The sequence below is a fragment of the Hylobates moloch genome, unplaced genomic scaffold, assembly GCF_009828535.3.
Source record: "Hylobates moloch isolate HMO894 unplaced genomic scaffold, HMol_V3 SCAFFOLD_18, whole genome shotgun sequence".
Lineage (NCBI taxonomy): Eukaryota > Metazoa > Chordata > Mammalia > Primates > Hylobatidae > Hylobates > Hylobates moloch.
The window spans coordinates 69,288,077-69,307,858 of record NW_026652293.1 but is presented as its reverse complement, the minus strand read 5'-3'; the positions used below and the strand labels follow the sequence as shown (position 1 = coordinate 69,307,858).

At 41.4% G+C, this 19,782-nt stretch overlaps 1 protein-coding gene across 2 annotated transcripts in view; it reads right to left on the bottom strand.

Moving 5' to 3' along the window:
* The window catches only part of ACTN2 (actinin alpha 2), a 76,130-nt gene that overhangs the window by 38,408 nt on the left and 17,940 nt on the right, over positions 1 to 19,782 (bottom strand). For both annotated transcript variants that reach the window (XM_032136814.2, XM_032136813.2), the window contains exons 2-4: positions 7,243 to 7,357; positions 6,203 to 6,322; positions 5,026 to 5,112 (exon numbers count right to left, since the gene is read on the bottom strand). In XM_032136814.2, coding sequence (XP_031992705.1) covers positions 5,026 to 5,112; positions 6,203 to 6,322; positions 7,243 to 7,357 — 322 coding nt within the window. The remainder of the gene's footprint in view (positions 1 to 5,025; positions 5,113 to 6,202; positions 6,323 to 7,242; positions 7,358 to 19,782) is intronic.

The following is a 19,782-nucleotide window of genomic DNA, read 5'->3' as shown; positions in this document are numbered from 1 at the left end:
AGGCTGTGGATGCTGACAGACCTTTGCCTGCCTCTTGATTGACTGCATCCTTAAAGTACTAGCAAAGCTTAATACTGAGCACAATCTGTAATTGAAGTGAGTCTTACAGGACAATCGGATCCTTTGCATTTGCTAAATGTTTACTGTACACAATCCTGAAAAATATGCAAACATAAATAGTCTACAGTGCAACTCACATGAAAAAATGAACTGTGTGTAGTTGATGACAACTAATCTGTCATTCATCTGGTTTGTAATTCATACTCTTAGGTAAATGGAATTCACAGATGCTACCACATCTCAAATGTATTCCTTTGCCCAGTGATTTTGTAACATTTAAAGGGTTTTATTGGTAAATTTCAAGTTTGGCCAATTGACATCTCACCAAAAAAAAAAACAAAGGAAAAACCCAGCACCATCTGTGATGATCATAAAAATGTGCCGCTCAGACATCCCACAGCTTCAGCTGCGAGCACAGGGCAGGCAACTGACGTGCCAGCTGCAGCCCCCTGAATGCACCACACCCCTGCATTCCCACTGAGGCCACATTCCCCAGAGCTGCTCCAGCCAAAGACTAGGGGGTGAGCAGCAGAGCTGAGACACCCCTATACGATGCGAGACTCCTCTCAGGGCAGCCTAGGATTAAAGACCTCACCAGCCTGGCGAAATTAACCTCAGAACTGCACTGCAGTCCGAGACCTTCTTCCCCAAGCCTCCTCCCTTCCTCTTCTTGGCCCAGGTGTCAGCCAGGAGCTCTGGTCTGAAGGCTCCTCAGGCATCTCCTGCTCCCTCCCCTTCATCCTGCATAGGCGTTTTCTCCAAAAAATCTCCTGCACTTCTAGTATAGCCTGAATGTTGGTGTCTTCCCGCCCATCACCAAATTCATATGTTGAAGCCCTAAACCCTAATGTGCCTGTATTTGGAGATGGGGCCTTTGGGAGGTGCTTAGGGTTAGATGAGGTCACGAGGGTGGGGCCCTCATGATTGGATTAGTGTCCTCATAAGAAGAGACACCAGGGAGCCTGCTCACTAGCAGGTTCTCCACCACCCCCACCCACCATGTACAGCACAGCAAGGCAGCAGCCATCTGCAAGCCAGGAAGAGGGTCCTCACAGAACCAGACCATGCTGGCACTCTGATTTTGGACTTCCAGCCTCAAGAACTGTGAGAAAATAGAGGTCAGCTGTTTAAGCCACCCATGCTACGGTATGTTTTTATAAAGGCCTGGAAAGACTACAACAATTTCTAGTAAGTCTTGGCACTTGCTTCCTGGAGGACCCAAACCGACACACATCTAAACAGCTCCTCAAAAGCCACTTATATAACTTAGGATTCTGCCTATATTTAAATACTAACAATTTAGAAAGTCCCTAAAGCATGTGGACTCCTAACTAACATGGGGCCTTCCATCTTAGGAAGGGGTTGAAGTTGATTTTTTCAAATCAAAATAATTTTGTAATTATTTATCTAAATTGTCCATTTTAGGCTGGGCACAGTGGCTCACACCTGTAATCCCAGCACTTTGGGAGGCCGAGGCTGGAAGATCACCTGAGGTCAGGAGTTCAAGACCAGCCTGGCCAAGATGGTGATCCCATCTCTACTAAAAATACAAAAATTAGCCAGGCAGGGTGGCGGGTGCTTGTAATCCCAGCAACTTCGGAGGCTAAGGCAGGAGAATTGCTTGAGCCTGGGAGGCGGAGGTTACAGTGAGCCGAGATCACGCCACTGCATTCCAGCCTGGACGACAGAGTGAGACTCTGTCTCAAAAACAAAACAAAACAAAACAAAACAAAAAACTGTCCATCTTAGTTCACACTTTCTTGGACCCGTAACCCAGATAAAATACACACACCCCTAAAGTTCCATGTTCTATAACTTGAATGACTCCTGTGAATGTCTCTTAACTAGCAAGTGCTAGTTAAGAGAAAATAAAGTGAAACTGTTAAGACTTAATTAAAATGTGAATTGATATGGACATTGAAATCTGGAACTGTATAGCCAGTTGTTCTGCCTGTCTTTGTAGTCCTGACCAATGTAATTAATGAGAAAAAGTACATCAAGAAGAAATAATGCGATGTATTTAATAGAGTTTAAATAGAACTTACCAGGTTAGAAAAGCAAACAAAGGCATAGTATATCTACAACATCTTAATATTGCTACTGAAGTTTAGATTTACAAGTCACAGAGTTTCACTTAATTTCTGCCTGAATACGTGTGAACACTCTTGGGCCATGAATGGTGAACAAGGCTTTTTCCTCTTTCAATTGGTTAGTACAATCAAAGCCGACCCTTCTCCAACCCCAAATCCATTTTTAGGCTTTCAGCAAAAGGTTAACAAGCCTGTGTGAATTACGTACATACATTACTGGAAAACCTACTCCCGAAAGGTGTATGGGAAAGTGGAAATGGGGCCATTTGGCACAAACAGGTCCACACACAAAACCCTGATCATGGGTATAAAAAGCATGTTACAGATTGGCAGTAACATTCGTCATTGCATCACGAAGCACTGAACGACACCCCAAGGAGCTCCATCATCTACTTACATCTGCACTGCCTTCATCAACAGATACATTAATCTCTCATTTTAATTTTTTTTTTTTTTTGAGACAGAGTCTTTCTCTGTTACCTAGGCTGGAGTGCAGTGGTGTGGTCTCAGCTTACTGCAACCTCCACCTCCCAGGTTCAAGCGATTCTCCTGCCTCAGCCTCCTGAGTAGCTGAGATTACAGGTGCACGCCACCACACCTGGCTAATTTTTGTATTTTTAGTAGAGACGGGATTTCACCAGGTTGGCCAGGCTGGTCTCGAACTGCTGACCTTATGATCCGCTCACCTTGGCCTCCCAAAGTGCTGGGATTACAGGCATGAGCCACTGCGCCCGGCCTAATCTCTCATTTTCTTTCTTGGAAGTGGCCCATCATTTTGTTGAAGGAAACTCACTCCTCAAAGAATTTGTTTCTAATAACAATGACTTTTTCAACATACCACACATCATTAAAACAAATAAAGATGATTTTTCTGTAGACTTACAGAAGTTAAATGAGGTTATTAAAAAATTACTCCATGAAACTAAAGCAAATAAAAATATAAATTAGCAAACATTATCTACTGTGTCAGACACTGTACAAACATCTGCTTGAAGAGATCTAGGTACTTTGCTAATAAAATTATAATTTTTTAATGTTTAATTTCTTAGTCTTGTGAAGAGCAGATTAATATAGGCTTTTATCACAAAATTTTACAAAATATTGTGATTTAGCTATCTTGCTTTGGGCATGTTAATAACAATTTTGGGGAAAACTCTAATGGATAATACCATTCATACCTACACTTGAAATATAATTAAGTTTAAATTCATATTATCACTAATTTAAAATTTGTAACCAATCAGAAACAACTTGAGGTCAACTTCACCTCTGTAATATTTGTGGAAAAAGGATTTGCTAGACCAGCAACAGTGTGAACAAGATTTCTAAAAGTAGTATTTATTTAAAGTGGGTTCGACAGTTTAAATATTTAAATTTAGAAGCACATAAAAACTGATAAAATTATTACAACTTACAATTTTTAAATAAAGCAAGAATTTTAGGAAGCCTCTTGTTTCTTTCATTAGCATAAAGGAAGGTACTGTAATAGAACCATATTGTGCAAAAGTTTTCAAAGTCAGACTATGTATTAATTCAAGCTGGCTGTCATTCCTGAGTTTGAATTGTTTTAATGCCATTAGATTTTACTTTGATTTTTAGATGACATAAGTGGGTCTCCGGTGCCAGAAGGGAATAATTGAAGTGAATTTGAAGGTCCGTAAGGGCAAGTACTGCAGACTTCATGTCAGCTGGTACAAGTAGGCAAAGTGTTGTTTCTTAATGTTGGTTGATGAGTACCTAAAATCACTTAAAAAGACCAGAGTCTCAGGCCTGTAATCCCAGCACTTTGGGAGGCCGAGGTGGGCGCATCACGAGGTCAGGAGATCGAGACCATCCTGGCTAACACAGTGAAACCCCGTCTCTACTAAAAATACGAAAAATTAGCCGGGCGTGGTGGTGAGCGCCTGTGGTCCCAGCTACTCGCGAGGCTGAGGCAGGAGAATGGCGTGAACCCGGGAGGTGGAGCTTGCAATGAGCTGAAATCGCGCCACTGCACTCCTGCCTGGGTGACAGAGTGAGACTCCATCTCAAAAAAAAAAAAAAAAAAAAAACCAGAGTCAGAGGCTACTCTGGCCTGGCCTGGGCAGAATTATAAATAACGTCTCCACCCCTTACCACTCAGGTACCTGGTTACCTACTAGATTACAGAGTCAGAAGGGGCCAAATAGTTGGGCAATGCAGACAGCCCTGAAACACATTCTGCAGTTACACACTTTGTGATTTAAGGGCCAAACAGGCAAAGTTCTAATTTTAAGAATGCCAATTTGACACTTTTCAACAGTGCTGAATTCATCAAAATATTTGGGAGTGTAGTTGGTATAAAAGACTAAAGATTTTTATCTTCAGTGGCAGTGTTAAGGATTAAGATTCTATGATAATGATGAAACAGTAGTTAGGCCAAAAGATACAGTGACAATAGAGGTCTTGTTTAAAAAGAAAAAGAAGAAAAAAGAAAAAGAGAGGGAGAGAGATAGGGAGGAAGAAAGTGAAGGAAATAACAAACATGGGTTGCAACAGATTCTTTTTTTATACCGGGGGGAAAAATAGTGTTTCAGTTGTAAGACTAAAGAACTCTGCCATAGCTGTAAATTTACTAGTATAATAAGCAATCAAGAAGCTCAATAAATGCTCATTTTAAAAAGCGACTTCTGTTCTGAACATGTGCTCATCTTTTGCAAACCGATTCCACCCCCATGAATGAAACAGTGCTGCTGAGGTCTTTTCCTATACGCATACAAAATTTATAAGAACCCACTTACATGTCTCTCATTCAATCATGTAAATGACTGTTGGACTTTAAAATATCTTGCTCAAATTTTAATTCACAAGCTCAATTTACAGATTATACAATTAGACTTTTAACCATGTCTTTTACCTTCAACCGAAATATCCTGAATAGCAAAGCGAAGGATGATGGTCCAGATCATACCCAGGGTCATTTTCACGTTGCCATCAACAATTTCTGCAGGTAAGAAAACAACAAATTAATGTAAAGATAACATAGTCAGTACATAACTTTTTTCCTATATATAAATTTTGACTTCAGAGCTATTGGAAAATGTGCATATGGAAAGACCAGTTTATGTTTTTATAAGCATCGCAGTGTGCCTGGTTATAAATACGGTATTCATAACCAAATGTCTCTAGTTTAAATAAATTCTAAGTTAATAATAAGCACAAACCTTGCATATGTATTATCAATGAAAACCACCCAGGAGTTTCCAAAGTTTTAAGATGCAATAGCTAAGGTTTTTTTTTTTTTTTTTTGAGATGGAGTCTCACTCTGTCGCCCAGGCTGCAGTGCAGTGACACAACCTTGGCTCACTGCAACCTCCACCTCCTGGGATCAAGCAATTCTCCTGCCTCAGCCTCCTGAGTAGCTGGGACTACAAGGACTACAGGCATGCACCACCACACCCAGCTAATTTTTTGTAAATTTAGAAGAGACGGGGTTTCACCATGTTGGCCAGGCTGGTCTTGAACTCCTGACCTCAGGTGATCTGCCCGCCTCGGCCTCTCAAAGTGCTGGGATGAGCATGAGCCACTGTGCCCAGCCATGAGCTAAAGTGTTAAATAATCAAATAAAGAGAACACAGTCTCATCTTTACCCTGACCCTTCTTACAGCATTCCGCAGCTGACAAGTAGCAGGACTCAGTTGTGCATACGGAGATATGGGTGGTCATCTCAGCTCCTGCTGACCTCACCAAATTCCCAGTCTCCCATAGAGAACAAAAAGGCCACTTCCTTCCTATTAGTTAGTTCTTATTAAGAGTCATTGGGATGTGTAAGTTCTTTCTCAGTCCTTTAAGTGTTCTGAAGATGACAGCATTATATTTAATTCTATGCTTTACAAAGAACCAAAAGCTTGGTCTCCCACTCATGGTACCATTTGTTCTTATCTTTGTGCACCGAGCGCCCTAGGAGACAGCCTGATACAAGGCAGGTACAGTAAATGGTGAAAGAGAGGGAAGAAGGGGAGATTTCAAGTTGTAGCCCATATCTACGCTATGAAGTCAGTGTGGCAGACAGGACCACCCACCACACCTCTCACCTTCAGCGCCGATGGACACCAGTTTCACCCCTTTGCTGGCTATGTAATCCAAAGCTTTGTTGACATTAGCAATTTTGTGGAACCGCATTTTTCCCCGGTCAGGTTTGGGCAGCCTTTCCCCTGTTGGATTAAAGAGAATCATGCAGACATAGAGACGGTGACCTCTTGATGCAGAATCAAGATGCCAAAACTAAGCATCCATTTTTTCCTTAAAAAGAGATGGTTACATGACTATTTCTGATGTGTGCCTGGTCTCTCTAAATCACAGCAATGAGGGAACACTAACCCCAAAACTTTCAGAATCAAATGGACCAGCAGGGAGCCATACCATGAAGGACATATGCTTTTCAGATCTGTAGGGAGAGTCTGGTTTGGCCCATGATCCAACTTACAAATGAGTAAAAAGAGAAGCTGGTTAGAGTCCCTGGAGTATTCAGAGTTGCTGGCTAACGGTTAGAGGAAGTCAGGATGGCCTAGTTAAAATCACACAGGTGGCTGCCAGGGCTCGTTCGACACCTGATTATGAAGATATATGGATCAGGGCAGATCTGCCATAATCCTTCCCAGTCACACTTCTCCAAAGGTGATCCATTCTCTAGTCCAAAGTCTAAATCAGCCAACTGAAATTCAGGACAAATCATAGCCCCACTGGGATTTTAGCTTATATGTTCAGAGTTCTGCCAACATGTACAGTAGATTTTTGAATACAAGATGATTTCTGGAATACACTCTAGCTGGATGAAGAGTAGAAAGGGCAGCATGGAGGGAGTTGTGTGAAGTCGTTTTTTCTTCTCTTATTTTGTTTCAAGCTTGGTGGTATAAACATTATTTTAATAAGTGATTTTTAAAGAGAATTCACTCCTTTTTTAGAACAGAAAAATAACTCCGGGCAGATTGTTCTTTGGAAAGGTTTTCTTTGGCAATAATACCATGTTCTTGCCCAGCCAAGTTCAAAGCAAACTTCTGATGTAGTCATCTTTAAATAGATGCTCACCTATTGATAACACATAAAAGCATAGGATGGGATATATAACACCAACCTGAGATGACTTCCAAAAGCAGCATGAGCTTCAGGCCATTCCTGAAGTCTTCTTCAATGTTCTCAATCTGGGTGCCGGCTTTCCTTAGGTGGGAGTTACACCAGGCAGTGAAGGTCTGCAAAGAAAACCAAACACGGTTTAGCACAGGCTCATGGGATTTCAGATCCCTTCCTCACAGACAACACTTGACACCTTACATGTTCTTGGAAATCTACAAGGCTGGGGCTGCTTGGGCTTCTAGAGGATGCAGAATTTGACGGAAAGAAGAACTGGAAACCCAAAAGAACGATTTTAGTAAATTTTCCACTTTAGAGACAGAAACTCTTTTATTGGATATTCCAACCTGAAGAATTTTTGCCTTCCATTTAAAAAGACACCACATTTATACCTGTATCTTCACCTTTTGAAAACCTTTTACTTTGTAGAAAAGATAGATTAAATTAAGATGTGCTTATTTCTTGCTCACAAATATGCAAAATACACTTGCTTGCAGCAGAATAGATGAATAAATAACAGTGTTTTGTTTTGTTTTGGAGAAGGGTCATCCAGCTCTGTCACCCAGGCTGGAGAACAGTGGTGTGATCATGGCTCACTGCAGCCTCGACCTCCCAGGCTCAACTGATCCTCCTGCCTCAGCCCCCTAAGTAGCTGGAACTATAGGCATGCACGATCACACCTAGCTAATTTTTTTTTAGAGATGGGGTCTTGCTATGTTGCCCAGGCTGGTCTCAAACTCCTAGACTCAAGCAATCCTCTTGCCCCAGTCTCCCAAAGTGCTGGGATTACAGGCATAAGCCACCGTGCCATCTAAATAATGTTTAAAGAATGTTCAAAGGCCAGGTGTGATGACTCAACACCTGTAACCCTAGCACTTTGGGAGGCTGGGGTGGGTGGATCACTTGAGGTCAGGAGTTTGAGACCAGCCTGGCCAACATGGTAAAACCCCATCTCTGCTAAAAATACAAAAATTAGCTGGATGTGGTAGCATGCGCCTGTAGTCCCAGCTACTCAGGAGGCTGAGGCAGGAAAATAGCTTGAAACCAGGAGGCAGAGGTTGCAGTAAGCCAAGATCATACCACTGTACTGCAGCCTGGGTGACAGAGTGAGACTCCGTCTCAAAAAAAAAAAAATGTTCAAAATGTCTTGCTTTAGAGGAGAGGGTGGGTGATATTGTGTAGCACAAAGAATAGAGAAGGGACCCATAACCAGTGATAACCTACAACTAGTTTATCTTGGGTGAACAACTGTTTTAAGCTACTAATTAAATCAATTAAACAAATTTGCAGTATAGTCTATCATTGAAAAAATAATAACAATAACCTCCTACAAGCATATTCCAAGCACTGGAACAGATCCTGGATCTCAAAGGTGACTATATTCAACCCTGCCTTTGGAAGGGATCACAGTCCAGTCATATTAACAAATTACTAGGGCAAATCTTCAGCTGAAAATGGACCATATATTAAGTGACATCCAAAGTTATTCTGTTTATTTTTCCAGCTTCTTTTAACTTGGCTTCCACTTGTGCCCTATTTCCTGCCAAAACCAGATTAGAAATGTTTCTGGCAGCTGCTGGCTAAGCATGCAAAATGTCCCCTCATCCCATAACAGCTGCTGGGCTTGAGAACAAAGTGCCTGGCACATCAAACTGGGGAGTAGGGGACAAACAAACAGGGTTTGTGTTCAAGATGAAAACGTCAACCTATCAAAAACAGGGCTGCTTCTAAGTCAGACTACAGAAAGACAAAGTGTCCATAAAAATGATTTTCCTGGGTAATAAAGAGGATTTTCAAATCTGACTAATACTTCCTCCTTTCAAGAAGGAGGTGACAGCACTTAATTCAAGGACAAAAAAAAAAAAAAAAAAAAAAAAAGGAATTTTTTGGATTTACAGTAATAAATTTTACCCTGAGAGCCTAAACTAACAATTATTTCTAAGCTTTAGTCAGGTCTAAACAGAAAAGATACTCTAAGCCATACTATTTTTATTTTTTATTTTTTTTGAGACGGAGTCTTGCTTATCTCCCAGGCTGGAGTGCAGCGGCGTGATCTCGGCTCACTGCAACCTCCGCCTCCCAGGTTCAAGTGATTCTTCTACCTCAACCACCCTAGTAGCTAGGAATACAGGTGCCTGCCACCACACCTAGCTAATTTTTGTATTTTTAGTAGAGATGGGGTTTTGCCATGTTGGCCTGACTGGTCTTAAACTCCTGACTTCAGGTGATCCACCTGCCTCGGCCTCTCAAAGTGCTGGTATTACAGGAATAAGCCACCACACTCAGTCTTAAGCCATATACTTTAGATCTATACCCAATCAATGTGGTAGCTCCTAGCCAGAAGTAGCCACTTAGACTAATTAAAATAAAATTTAAAAATTAGCTCCTCAGTTGCACAAGTAATGTTTTAAGTGATCAAAAGCCACATGTGGCTAGTAGTATTGGATGGTGCAAATATACAACATTCCTATCGTCACAGAAAATTCTATTAGACAACACTATAGATAATTAAGTTTTGTTTTTTGAAGGTAAGATTATAAGAATTCATTACTTATTTTTTAACATATTAATTTTATGTATTTATTTTTTGAATGAGTAATAGGTTTCCTTGGTTCAAAAATTCAAGTGGTAACGGGGTGGGGGGAGGGGGGAGGGATAGCATTAGGAGATATACCTAATGTTAAATGACAAGTTAATAGGTGCAGCACACCAACATGGCACATGTATACATATGTAACAAACCTGCACGTTGTGCACATGTACCCTAAACCTTACAGTATAATAAAAAAAAAAAGGAAAAAAAAATTCAAGTGGTACAAAAGGGTTTAAAAAAAATCCATGCTCTCACCTTTGTTCCTTGGCTACCCAATGCCCTACCCCATGAGGAATGAAGCTATCAGTCTCTTGCATATCCCTTCAGTGGTATCTGTGTATACATAAACACACAGACACACATGTCTTTTTTTTTCCCTTTGGTCCCTTTAACACAAATCATAGGATATACATTGTTCTATACTTTGCTTGGCACAGTGGCCCATGCCTGTAATCCCAGCACTTTGGGAGGCCAAAGTGGGTGGATCACTTGAGATCAGGAGTGCGAGACCAGCCTGACCAACATGGAGAAACCCTGTCTCTACTAAAAATACAAAACTAGCTGTACATGGTGATGCACACCTGTAATCCCAGCTACTTGGGAGGCTGAGGCAGGAGAATTGCTTGAACCCAGGAGGCGGAGGCAGGAGAATTGCTTGAACCCAGGAGGCAGAGGTTGCAGTAAGCCAAGATCGTGCCATTGCAACTACAGCATGGGAAACAAGAGTGAACCTCCGTCTCAAAAGAAAAAAAAAAAAACAAATGAACAATATATATAACCTAGAGATCATTCCATATCAGTATAAAGTCTTTGTTTTTATGGCTGTATAGTATTCCACTGTAGTGTATAAACCGTATTTTATGTAACTAGCTCCCTATGAATGAATATTTGGGTTGTTTCCGGATAATTATTACAGTAAAATACACCCCAGGCCCCATCTCCAGCAAGTAAAATTACTTTAAAGGAATTTTTAAAACTGACAATATTAAGACTAATCACATACCTGAGTTTCTGGGAAAGGCACAAAAGAATAGTAGGTTGTTAAAAAAAAAAAAAAAGCAACTGATGGAGAGAACATATAATGATATAAACAGTTATAAAGTTTTTAAAATTTAAATTCTACTTAAAAAGTGGGCAAATATTGCTGGTGAAAGTCATCATACTTTGTCTGTTATTTAAGTCTTTTCATAATACAGGCATCAGAAGCACTTCTGGATATATCCCTAAAAGCTGCTCATGAAATCCCGAGCTTCCTGACCCCACACCACAGAAAGTCTGTTTGAAACTACCTGTTTTTTGTTTGTTTGTTTGTTTGTTTGTTTCTGTAAAAAGATAAGAAGGTCTCGCTCCGCTCCGTCACCCAGGCTGGAGTGCAGTGGTGCGATCACAGCTCACTGCAGCTTTGAATTCCTGGGCTCAGAGATCTTCCCACCTCAGCCTCCTGAGTTGATACTACCTTTTTATAGATATACATACAATGAAGGTAATTTACCATAGGTAATTATCCACTTGTACAAATCCAGAGAAGGTCAATTTATTTAGTTAAGCCTAATGAAGTTTCCCTATCTTTAATGAATACTCCTAAGAGTCAACAAAGGTGGTGACTAACTTAAATGCAGAAAAAAGACTCCAGCTGTTCTGTGGTAATAGCTTATAAAAAGCTCAGTGCCCTCTGAAAATGAATTTTAAGCTTTATTAGAATGTTTAATTTTTATCCTATTTCCTGTTTTAATTACCATTGCCTGGGGAGACTGTTCCTGTGCATCCCCTATCACCCCTGTTTCTGTGAAAAGTCTGTCAATCACGGAGAAGATAAAAACAACAGTAGCAACAAAACCCCACACATTTGACCCAAAGACTTCTTTGTGAACTTTCTTATTGTTTGTATTGCAACATGCATCTTTAGGGTTCTTGAAAACTAACCCTTAGAGAACTAAAGTGGGAATGAAAGTGGGTCCGTGCGATTCTGGAGGCAGGCTCCTTGGCTTAAAACAGATTACCAAGCCATATGTCCTTTCTTAAGGGAAATGTGCTTTACTGAATCAGACACAGACCACAGAGGAAAGAGGCCAACGTCTCCTCAACTTATAGCTCAATCCAGAAGCTGCCCTGGCACATGCGGAACGCTCCAACCTCCTCTCTTGTTTTCAACTTAAAGCAAGCCTCCTCTACCTCTCTCCTGAACAACAGCTTATTCCCTGTTTCTCTGCACCTGGCCATAAATATAAACACTTTCAGCATCCCAAAAGTAGGCACTAAAAAGTTTCAGAGCCACAAAAAGAAGACCGAGATGGGAAACCACAAAACCATCTATCCCCAGAAAGAAAAGACAGATGTTTGTAGTCCTGGCCAGGCGTGGTGGCTCACACCTGTAATCCCAGCATTTTGGGAGGCCGAGGTGGGTGGATCACTTGAGGCCAGGAGTTCAAGACCAGCCTGACCAACACAGTGAAATCCCATCTCTACTAAAAACATAAAAACTTAGCCTGGCATGGTGGCGCATGACTGTAATCTCAGCTACTCAGGAGACTGAGGCAAGAATTGTTTGAACCCGGGAGGCAGAGGTTGCAGTGAGCCAAGATGATGCCACCGCACTCCAGCTTAGGCAATAGAGTGAGTCTCTGTCTCAAAATAAATAAATAAATAAATAAAAAGACATGTTTCTAGTCCTTACCACCCACCACAGAAGTTAAGACAAAGCTAAGGAAAACAGTGTTCAACAGTGTTCTATAGATGGAAATGCGGTGGAAGACAGTCTCACTATGTATATTCCTTAGACAGCTGGAACAAATATTAGGATCTCTTTCCTAAACATAAAGAATTGCAACCAGTGAGTCCCTGGCCAGGGTGGGCAGTCTGTGGGTGCAGATGCTCCCCGCTGGCTATACAGGCCTTCCCTGGATGCAGATGGAAACTCTTCTGGGCACCATGTTCCTGTGCCTTGGAGTCATACAGATGCTTTCATGTGTAAGGACTGAAGGATACTTGAATGATCAGCAGTCTCTGCCTCCATTAGATTCCTGAACATGATCTAGAACAGTGGTCCCCAACCTTTTTTGGCACCAGGGACTGGTTTCATGGAAGACAATTTTTCCACGGATGGGGGGGGTAGGGAAGGGGGATGGTTTCAGGCTGAAATTGTTCCATCTCAGATCATCAGGCATTCGATTCTCATAAAGAGTGCACAACCTAGATTTCTGGCACACACAGTTCACAGTAGGGTTTGCACTCCTATGAGAATCTGATGCTGCTGCTGATCTGACAGGAGGCAGAGCTCAGGTGGTAATTCAGCCATGGGGAGCAGCTTCTGCTCACTTGGTCATCCGCTGCTCACCTCCTGCTGTGCAGCCCGGCTCCTAACAGGTCACGGACCAGTACCAGTCCACAGTCCGAGGGTTGTGAGCCCCTGATCTGGAGACCCAGAGGATGTTCCTCAACCTCCAAAACATGGTGGTTGAGGAAATATCAGTTGAAGGGGTTTTCCAGAAGCATTTGCTGGCTACAATGGTCAGTCTCATTCAGTGGCGGAAGACGCTATTGCATCTTTCTTGGAGGACTTGCTAGCAAAGTCCCTAATCCATGGGAACTACAAGAGTATTGCCTTTCTCAAAGTGAAATTATGTAACAGGACAATCAGCACAATGTGCTTAACGGCAAAAAGAAAATGTGCATGTCCTTACTGAATTGTTGAGACAAACCAGTGTTATTCAATCGCTAAGCATCTGTATTTGATTTCTTTTTAAGTTAATGAAGGCTACAGTCACATCAACCTACATTCCCTAAGGTAAAGGTAGGAAGTCTTTTAATCAAAATGAGTGAAAAATATGATTATTTACATCATCCTCTTTGACTACGCATGTGCACAATTTTACCTAGAAGAGATTATTACCTAGGTACACAGACGGGGACCCGAAAAATCAACCATGAGTCTGACATGGTTCCCTGAATATCAGTCCATTTCACTTTTCAGTGAATTATTAATTATTTTAGCAATACGGTTCTAAGTCTGGGCTGGCTTCTGTAAAACTATCTGTTCAACCTTCATCATTCCATTTTCTCCAAAAAAAAAGAAATTTGGCAACATATCTATACATTTCCTTTATACTTCTTTAACCAGCTTTTTCTTTAATAATAATTACATAAAACAATCATTTAGGATCACATTTCCTAAAATAGAAACTCATCCCAGATGTAGGGCTTTTCTGAATGAAATGAACCAGAGTCTGCTGAGGACTGGGATACCTGGGCACAGCAGAACACTCAGGGGTGAGCAGGCCTGAAGAACATGCAGCTTTTAAACCTACCAATTATAAGACAGTATTGTCTGTCAGGTGAAAAATGGTCTGGGGTGCTGCTGAGTGCTCTCTGTTGAAGTTGCATATCATTTACTTTCCTCAGGGAGCTGAGACGTCAAGAGGTCTGCTCAGTCAATTCCAAGCCTTCCCCAACACTCATCATGACCTGCATCCTGTAGGGTGGGACAACTAAGCCCCAGCTACAGCGGCAGTGGTCCCCGAGACGGGGCACGGAGGACAGGCAGAGCTCGGTCCAGCCTGCAGTCATGGCTCAGAACTCGAATTGTATTTCTGACTCTGACACCATGCAATTATTTGTCCTTCACATCCCGATCCTTTCCCAGATATATATATATACAGACAGTCATTTGTCATGATCAGCTTTACAAAATAGTTCAAAAGATTATTGTGAGGAGAAGAAAGAGGCCGGCCAACACTACCTGTGTCACGATGGTTCTGAACACCCTCTCGTGTGACTACTGGAAACCATTGGAAACCACAGCGCTATTAAACTGCTGTTCTAAAAATGCTCCATTTATTTTTCTATTTACAGCAATCACTTTAATAGTGTTCTTTTCCACTTCACAAATTCCCAATTTGTCAAGATTACCTCTAATCGGTTTCCTGGTTCTTTTTAAATATTAGAAAAACAAGGAGGCTCTGGAAAGCTGCATATGTTGTAAAAATCACTGACTAAAGTGGAAGAGGAAGGTCAAAGCCGTCTCTCCAAAGTAAATGCAATTTCAGCTTTACCCTTAAGAAAGGAGGCTCTGCCCTCATAGAGAGTAGATGGCCTAACCGTCTGTGAGGGCAAAACGTCCTGCAATCTGCGTGGAGCAGAACATGCTGGTTCACTACAGAGCATCTCAATCCCCCTGGCCAGCAAGGCCCGAAAGGTACATACATCACATGAACTGCACTAGATGCGGTAACATCTCAACCAATGAGCTGCCCCAGAATTACCAGCAGCAACCTTACATTTAAATGTTCAGACACTCAACCGTCTTGAAAAACATTTAGAGAGTGTTGGCATCTACACTAAAATCAAGAAAGTCTACACTAACATCAAGGAAGTTCTCTAGATCCAGAAGCCACTCACAGTGGTGACTAACCATTCAGAGTAACGAAAACTGAATAATCATGACTTTGAAAATATCCCTCCAAATCTTCAATGTTGCCAAGTACTCAGATACACCTTTCAACTATCTACACAAGATTTTAAAAATTTAATCAAAGTAAGGATTATGTAAATGAGTATGTTAATCCCAAGGATTTTGCTTGTGCTACAATCAATTATCAGGATGTCCTGGAAGTCCATTTGGGGCCTTAATGTTCTCATAACTTACATAACTAGGCATCTAACTATGCAGCAGCCCTTTTATTCTCTGCCCACGAATCTCTGCTTGGTCTCCAAGGTCCTGTTAGATAACATGGTACGCAACAGCTCAGTTCAGCAACCCCTAAAAAACACAGCCCTTAAATCTGAACCCTGGCTTTGTGACCACCTTAGTGTCTAGTGTGGGCAGGTCGGCTCATCTCTCTGTGGCTTGTTCCCTCCCCGAAGAAATGCACTATGATGGCTAGGTGCAGTGGCTCATGCCTGTAATCCCAGCACTTTGGGAGGCTGAGGCAGGTGGATCACGAGGTCTAGGAGTTCAAGACCAGCCTGGCCAATATGGTGACACCCCGCCTCTACTAAAAATACAAAAATTAGCCGGGCGTGGTGCCTCGCGCCTGTAGTCCCAGCTACTCGGGAGGCTGAGGAAGAAGAATCACTTGAACCCAGGAGGCAGAGGTTGCAGTGAGCTGAGATGGTGCCACTGCACTGCAGCCTGGGTTACAGAGTGAGACTCCATCGAAAGAAAGAAAGAAAGAAAGAAAGAAAGAAAGAAAGAAAGAAAGAAAGAAAGAAAGAAAGAAAGAAAGAAAGAAAGAAAAAAGAAAGGAAAGGAAAAGAAAAGAAAAGAAAGGAAAGAAAAGAAATGCACTACGAATCCAACTCAGTTTGCTGTGAGGTATGATGGATTATAAGAGACTAGGAAACATTTCTATGTGCCATAGAAATATAAAGAAGAGCAATCAGTGACGGCAATTCCAAGAAACTTGAGCGGTGCTGTGGGGTTTAAACTGAAAGAGAATTAAATCATTCTAAAATCTTACTCAGGTAGGGCGAGATTGCTCAGAAAAATAAAGACAGCCTATAGTCACGATTTAAGCCTACTTGAGCATAGGAGATATTCCGCCTCCAATAACTAAGGAAAAACATGCTGTTGCTTAGCACAATTCATGGAACGTTGCTGCAGGCAGAAAAGGGGTGCAAGAAGGTCTGTGATCTAAGAATCCAGAGTCCTGCCAATTCTTCACCTTTTCCAGATTCATCACAAGTATTCATACCCCTGCTGGAGAGCAAAGAGCATCATTAACATATCTTCATTTCCTCTGGTTAGAAAGTGTTCAGAACATCCTTTTTTACCTATAGGAGGCAAAAATATTGCCCATGCAATTGAAATAAACTTATTATTACGGGACAATTAAAATAATGGGTGACATTTGAATCAAGACTTGGTTCATAATACACCAGGTCCAAAGAGCCTTAAAATTAACTCTTGTAAAAAGGCAAATCCCATTACTTTCCACTGCAAAAGGAAGACCCACAACCAGTTTCCCAGGCTGTTACATGTCTGTACGCATACATATTATTAATCAAAAAACCCAACGCAAGGTAGTCTCTAATCCTGCCTTATTCACCTCTGCCATCACTCAGAAAACCCAGCACCCAGCAGGTGCACCTGCATCCGCACACACAGAGCTTGTACCTGTTAAAGTTTTCAACACTTCCAAGTTTAAACTGTGATGATCTCAGTTATAAATAAAGTGGAACTTCAACAGTATCAAAAGGCTGTTTTTATTAGGCTGGTGCAAAAGTAATTGCAGTTTTTATCATCAAAAGTAGTGAGTAAAATAATAGCTTGAGTGCCAGTTACATTGATATAGACACTGATATATACCCAAAGACAAGGTAAGAGAAAGAGAGGCAGCCTTTTGTTCTGTTGATTCTCCCGACAAACTCTGCCTGTATGCAGGATTCAGAGTCTTTTTCTACCCAATGCCATTGTATATCTAATGATCTCAAATTAAAGGGTAGGAAAGCTCACAAACAAGTCAAGCTTTTTCCAAGGCACCACGACCACCACCATTTGAACATTCTAAGAAATGCTGGTGAAAGTGACACACAGAGAAGCAGTGATGTTTGTTTTGTGCTCTGGACAGTGCCCAGAACACAGTAGCATTCAGTAACTATTTGTTGAATAAGATCTCATTTGTCACACTTTCTGGAACCAATCAAAGAGGATAGAAGTCAAATTTTTTTTTAATAAAAAGAAACCTGAGAAGCTAAAAATGTGTATCTGCTCAAGTTTCAGGTTTTTAAAATTTATTATTATCATGTCAAACTTAACTACAGAATCCTTAAATGTTAAGAAAGATTCTATAATCTTGCCAAGAAAAAAAAAAAAGAAAATACCTTGCAAAAATAACAGGCAACCTCACAGCTGAGGGTATGTAAAAATAGAATCAGGCTAATGGATGACACTTTAAGTGGAGAGGTTAAAGATGGTTCTCCCAGCACTTGAAATGATTGTCTTATCCAGGTCTGGTTTTAATCAGATTCTGCACCACAAATTTCAGGCTTCCACTGCCAGGCTCACAAGACTGATTTCCATTTAGTCCATGGGCTGTTCAAAATACAGAAAGAAAGGCACTAAGTTCTGAGACTGTGTAACAGGAAACGCTCTTTTCAGGGTTTTCAACAAAGCCAAATCTAGCCCCGACTAATACTGGTTTGAGGAATGACCTCTCTGATACATGGAATCACCCCCATAACTTCCAGAAAGGATGGAAACTATGGAATTTGGAAAGGTGAAATGTCTGATAAGGCTACTTTATACAGGGAAAAATCTATGCTCCAATGGGAAGCTTGCGCATTGTCCATAAGCAGCCCTTTTAGGCTCTTCTACAAATCTATAGGTCACAGACAACTGAGAGCAATGCAAAATAATTCTGTCTACAGACATTCAAATAAATCAAAGTAGAGGGACACTCCTCCTCCCACAGAAAAAAGGGCCCCTCCAGGTGCACATTCATTTCATTCCCACTCCACAAATGTGTCTTACTCTTTGGATGCTCTTTCGGACTGGTTGTAATGGCTTACCAGTTTTCTCATTAATCAGTTGAAGAACAGCTTTAAATATTCATCTTTATATTTGTATGAGAGTCATGATTCTACTTTTATTTGAGAATTGTACTTTAATACTTTCTGGGTCTTTCTTCTGAGAAGAGTCCAACATTCCAATAAGCTAAAATATTCATTTTCTGATATAAATTTTATTAGTTTTTGTGACATTATATATATATTTATACACACAGAGATACATATATATATGTTTTATCCATTGTTCTTGGCTCATAACTCTCATAGCCCTTGTTACAGTCTTTTGCTGTCATGCTAGGGTGGCTCAGGCCTCAGGGGCAGGCTTTCCCTGGAGGGACTCTAATTTTCCCTTGCCTTTCTGGCTTGGAGCTGGCCGTAAAGCAATGATCTGACCTACCTTGTCTGACTGTAGGTCATAAGACCCTCATTTCAGAAGGAGTCCTGCCACAAACCTGGGAGAAAGGAGGCTGCACAGAGAGGCTAAGAAGAGTCTGAACAGACAGGCCTTGCGGGGATTTCCCACTCAGCCTATTAGTATTAGATCACAGCCTTTTTGTCCAATCGCATTTCCCCATGGTTCTCCAAGCTTCAATTATGCCTATCCAATGAGGTCTCCTTCAAAAGCCCAAGAGGATGAAGTTTGGAGAACTTCCTGGTAACTGAACACATGGAGGTTCCCAGATGGTGACCTGCTGGGGAGGGCATAGAAGCTCTGCACCCCTTCCCCCCATACCTTACCCTATGCATCTCCTCATCAGTATCCTTTTAAATCTCCTGTATCATCAGCCAGTAAATATAAGTACCTGTTTCCTTGAGTTCTGTGAGCTGCTCTAGCAAATTGATCAAACCCAAAGAGGCATGAGAACCCCAATTTTAAGTTGGTTGGTCATTAGTTCTGGAGGCCTGGACTTGAGATGGTGTCTGAAGGGAGGCAGTCTTGCGGGACTGAGTCCTCAACCTGTGGGATCTAATACTATCACCAAATGGATAGTGTCAGCATCAAATACACTGGAGTACACCCAGCTGGTGAACGGATTGCCTGCTTGGTGTACGGGGTGGTGGAAAGCGGGAGCAGACCACACACATTTGGTCACAGAAGTCTTCTGGGTTGACTGTTGCAGTGTGAGAAGAAAAAGACAGTTTGAGTTTTTTCCACACTCAACTTCCATGAAGACAGAGAGTGACTAATACACAAGAATGATACACAGAACTGAAGCCCATCATATGATGATCTCAAATTACAGTATGCTTCCCTTGTCCTGTGAAACTAACGACTGTCTTAAGTTGAAGCTTATACGCTCCTTTTCCACAACAAATTCTACATTTAAAACTCCGTATGCGTCCTCACGTTCCCTCTTATCTTGATCACCATAAATAATACTAAATTTGGGTTCAATTATTTAGCAGTTTTCCTGTTTCATAAAGATCTTACATTTATCAAGAAGC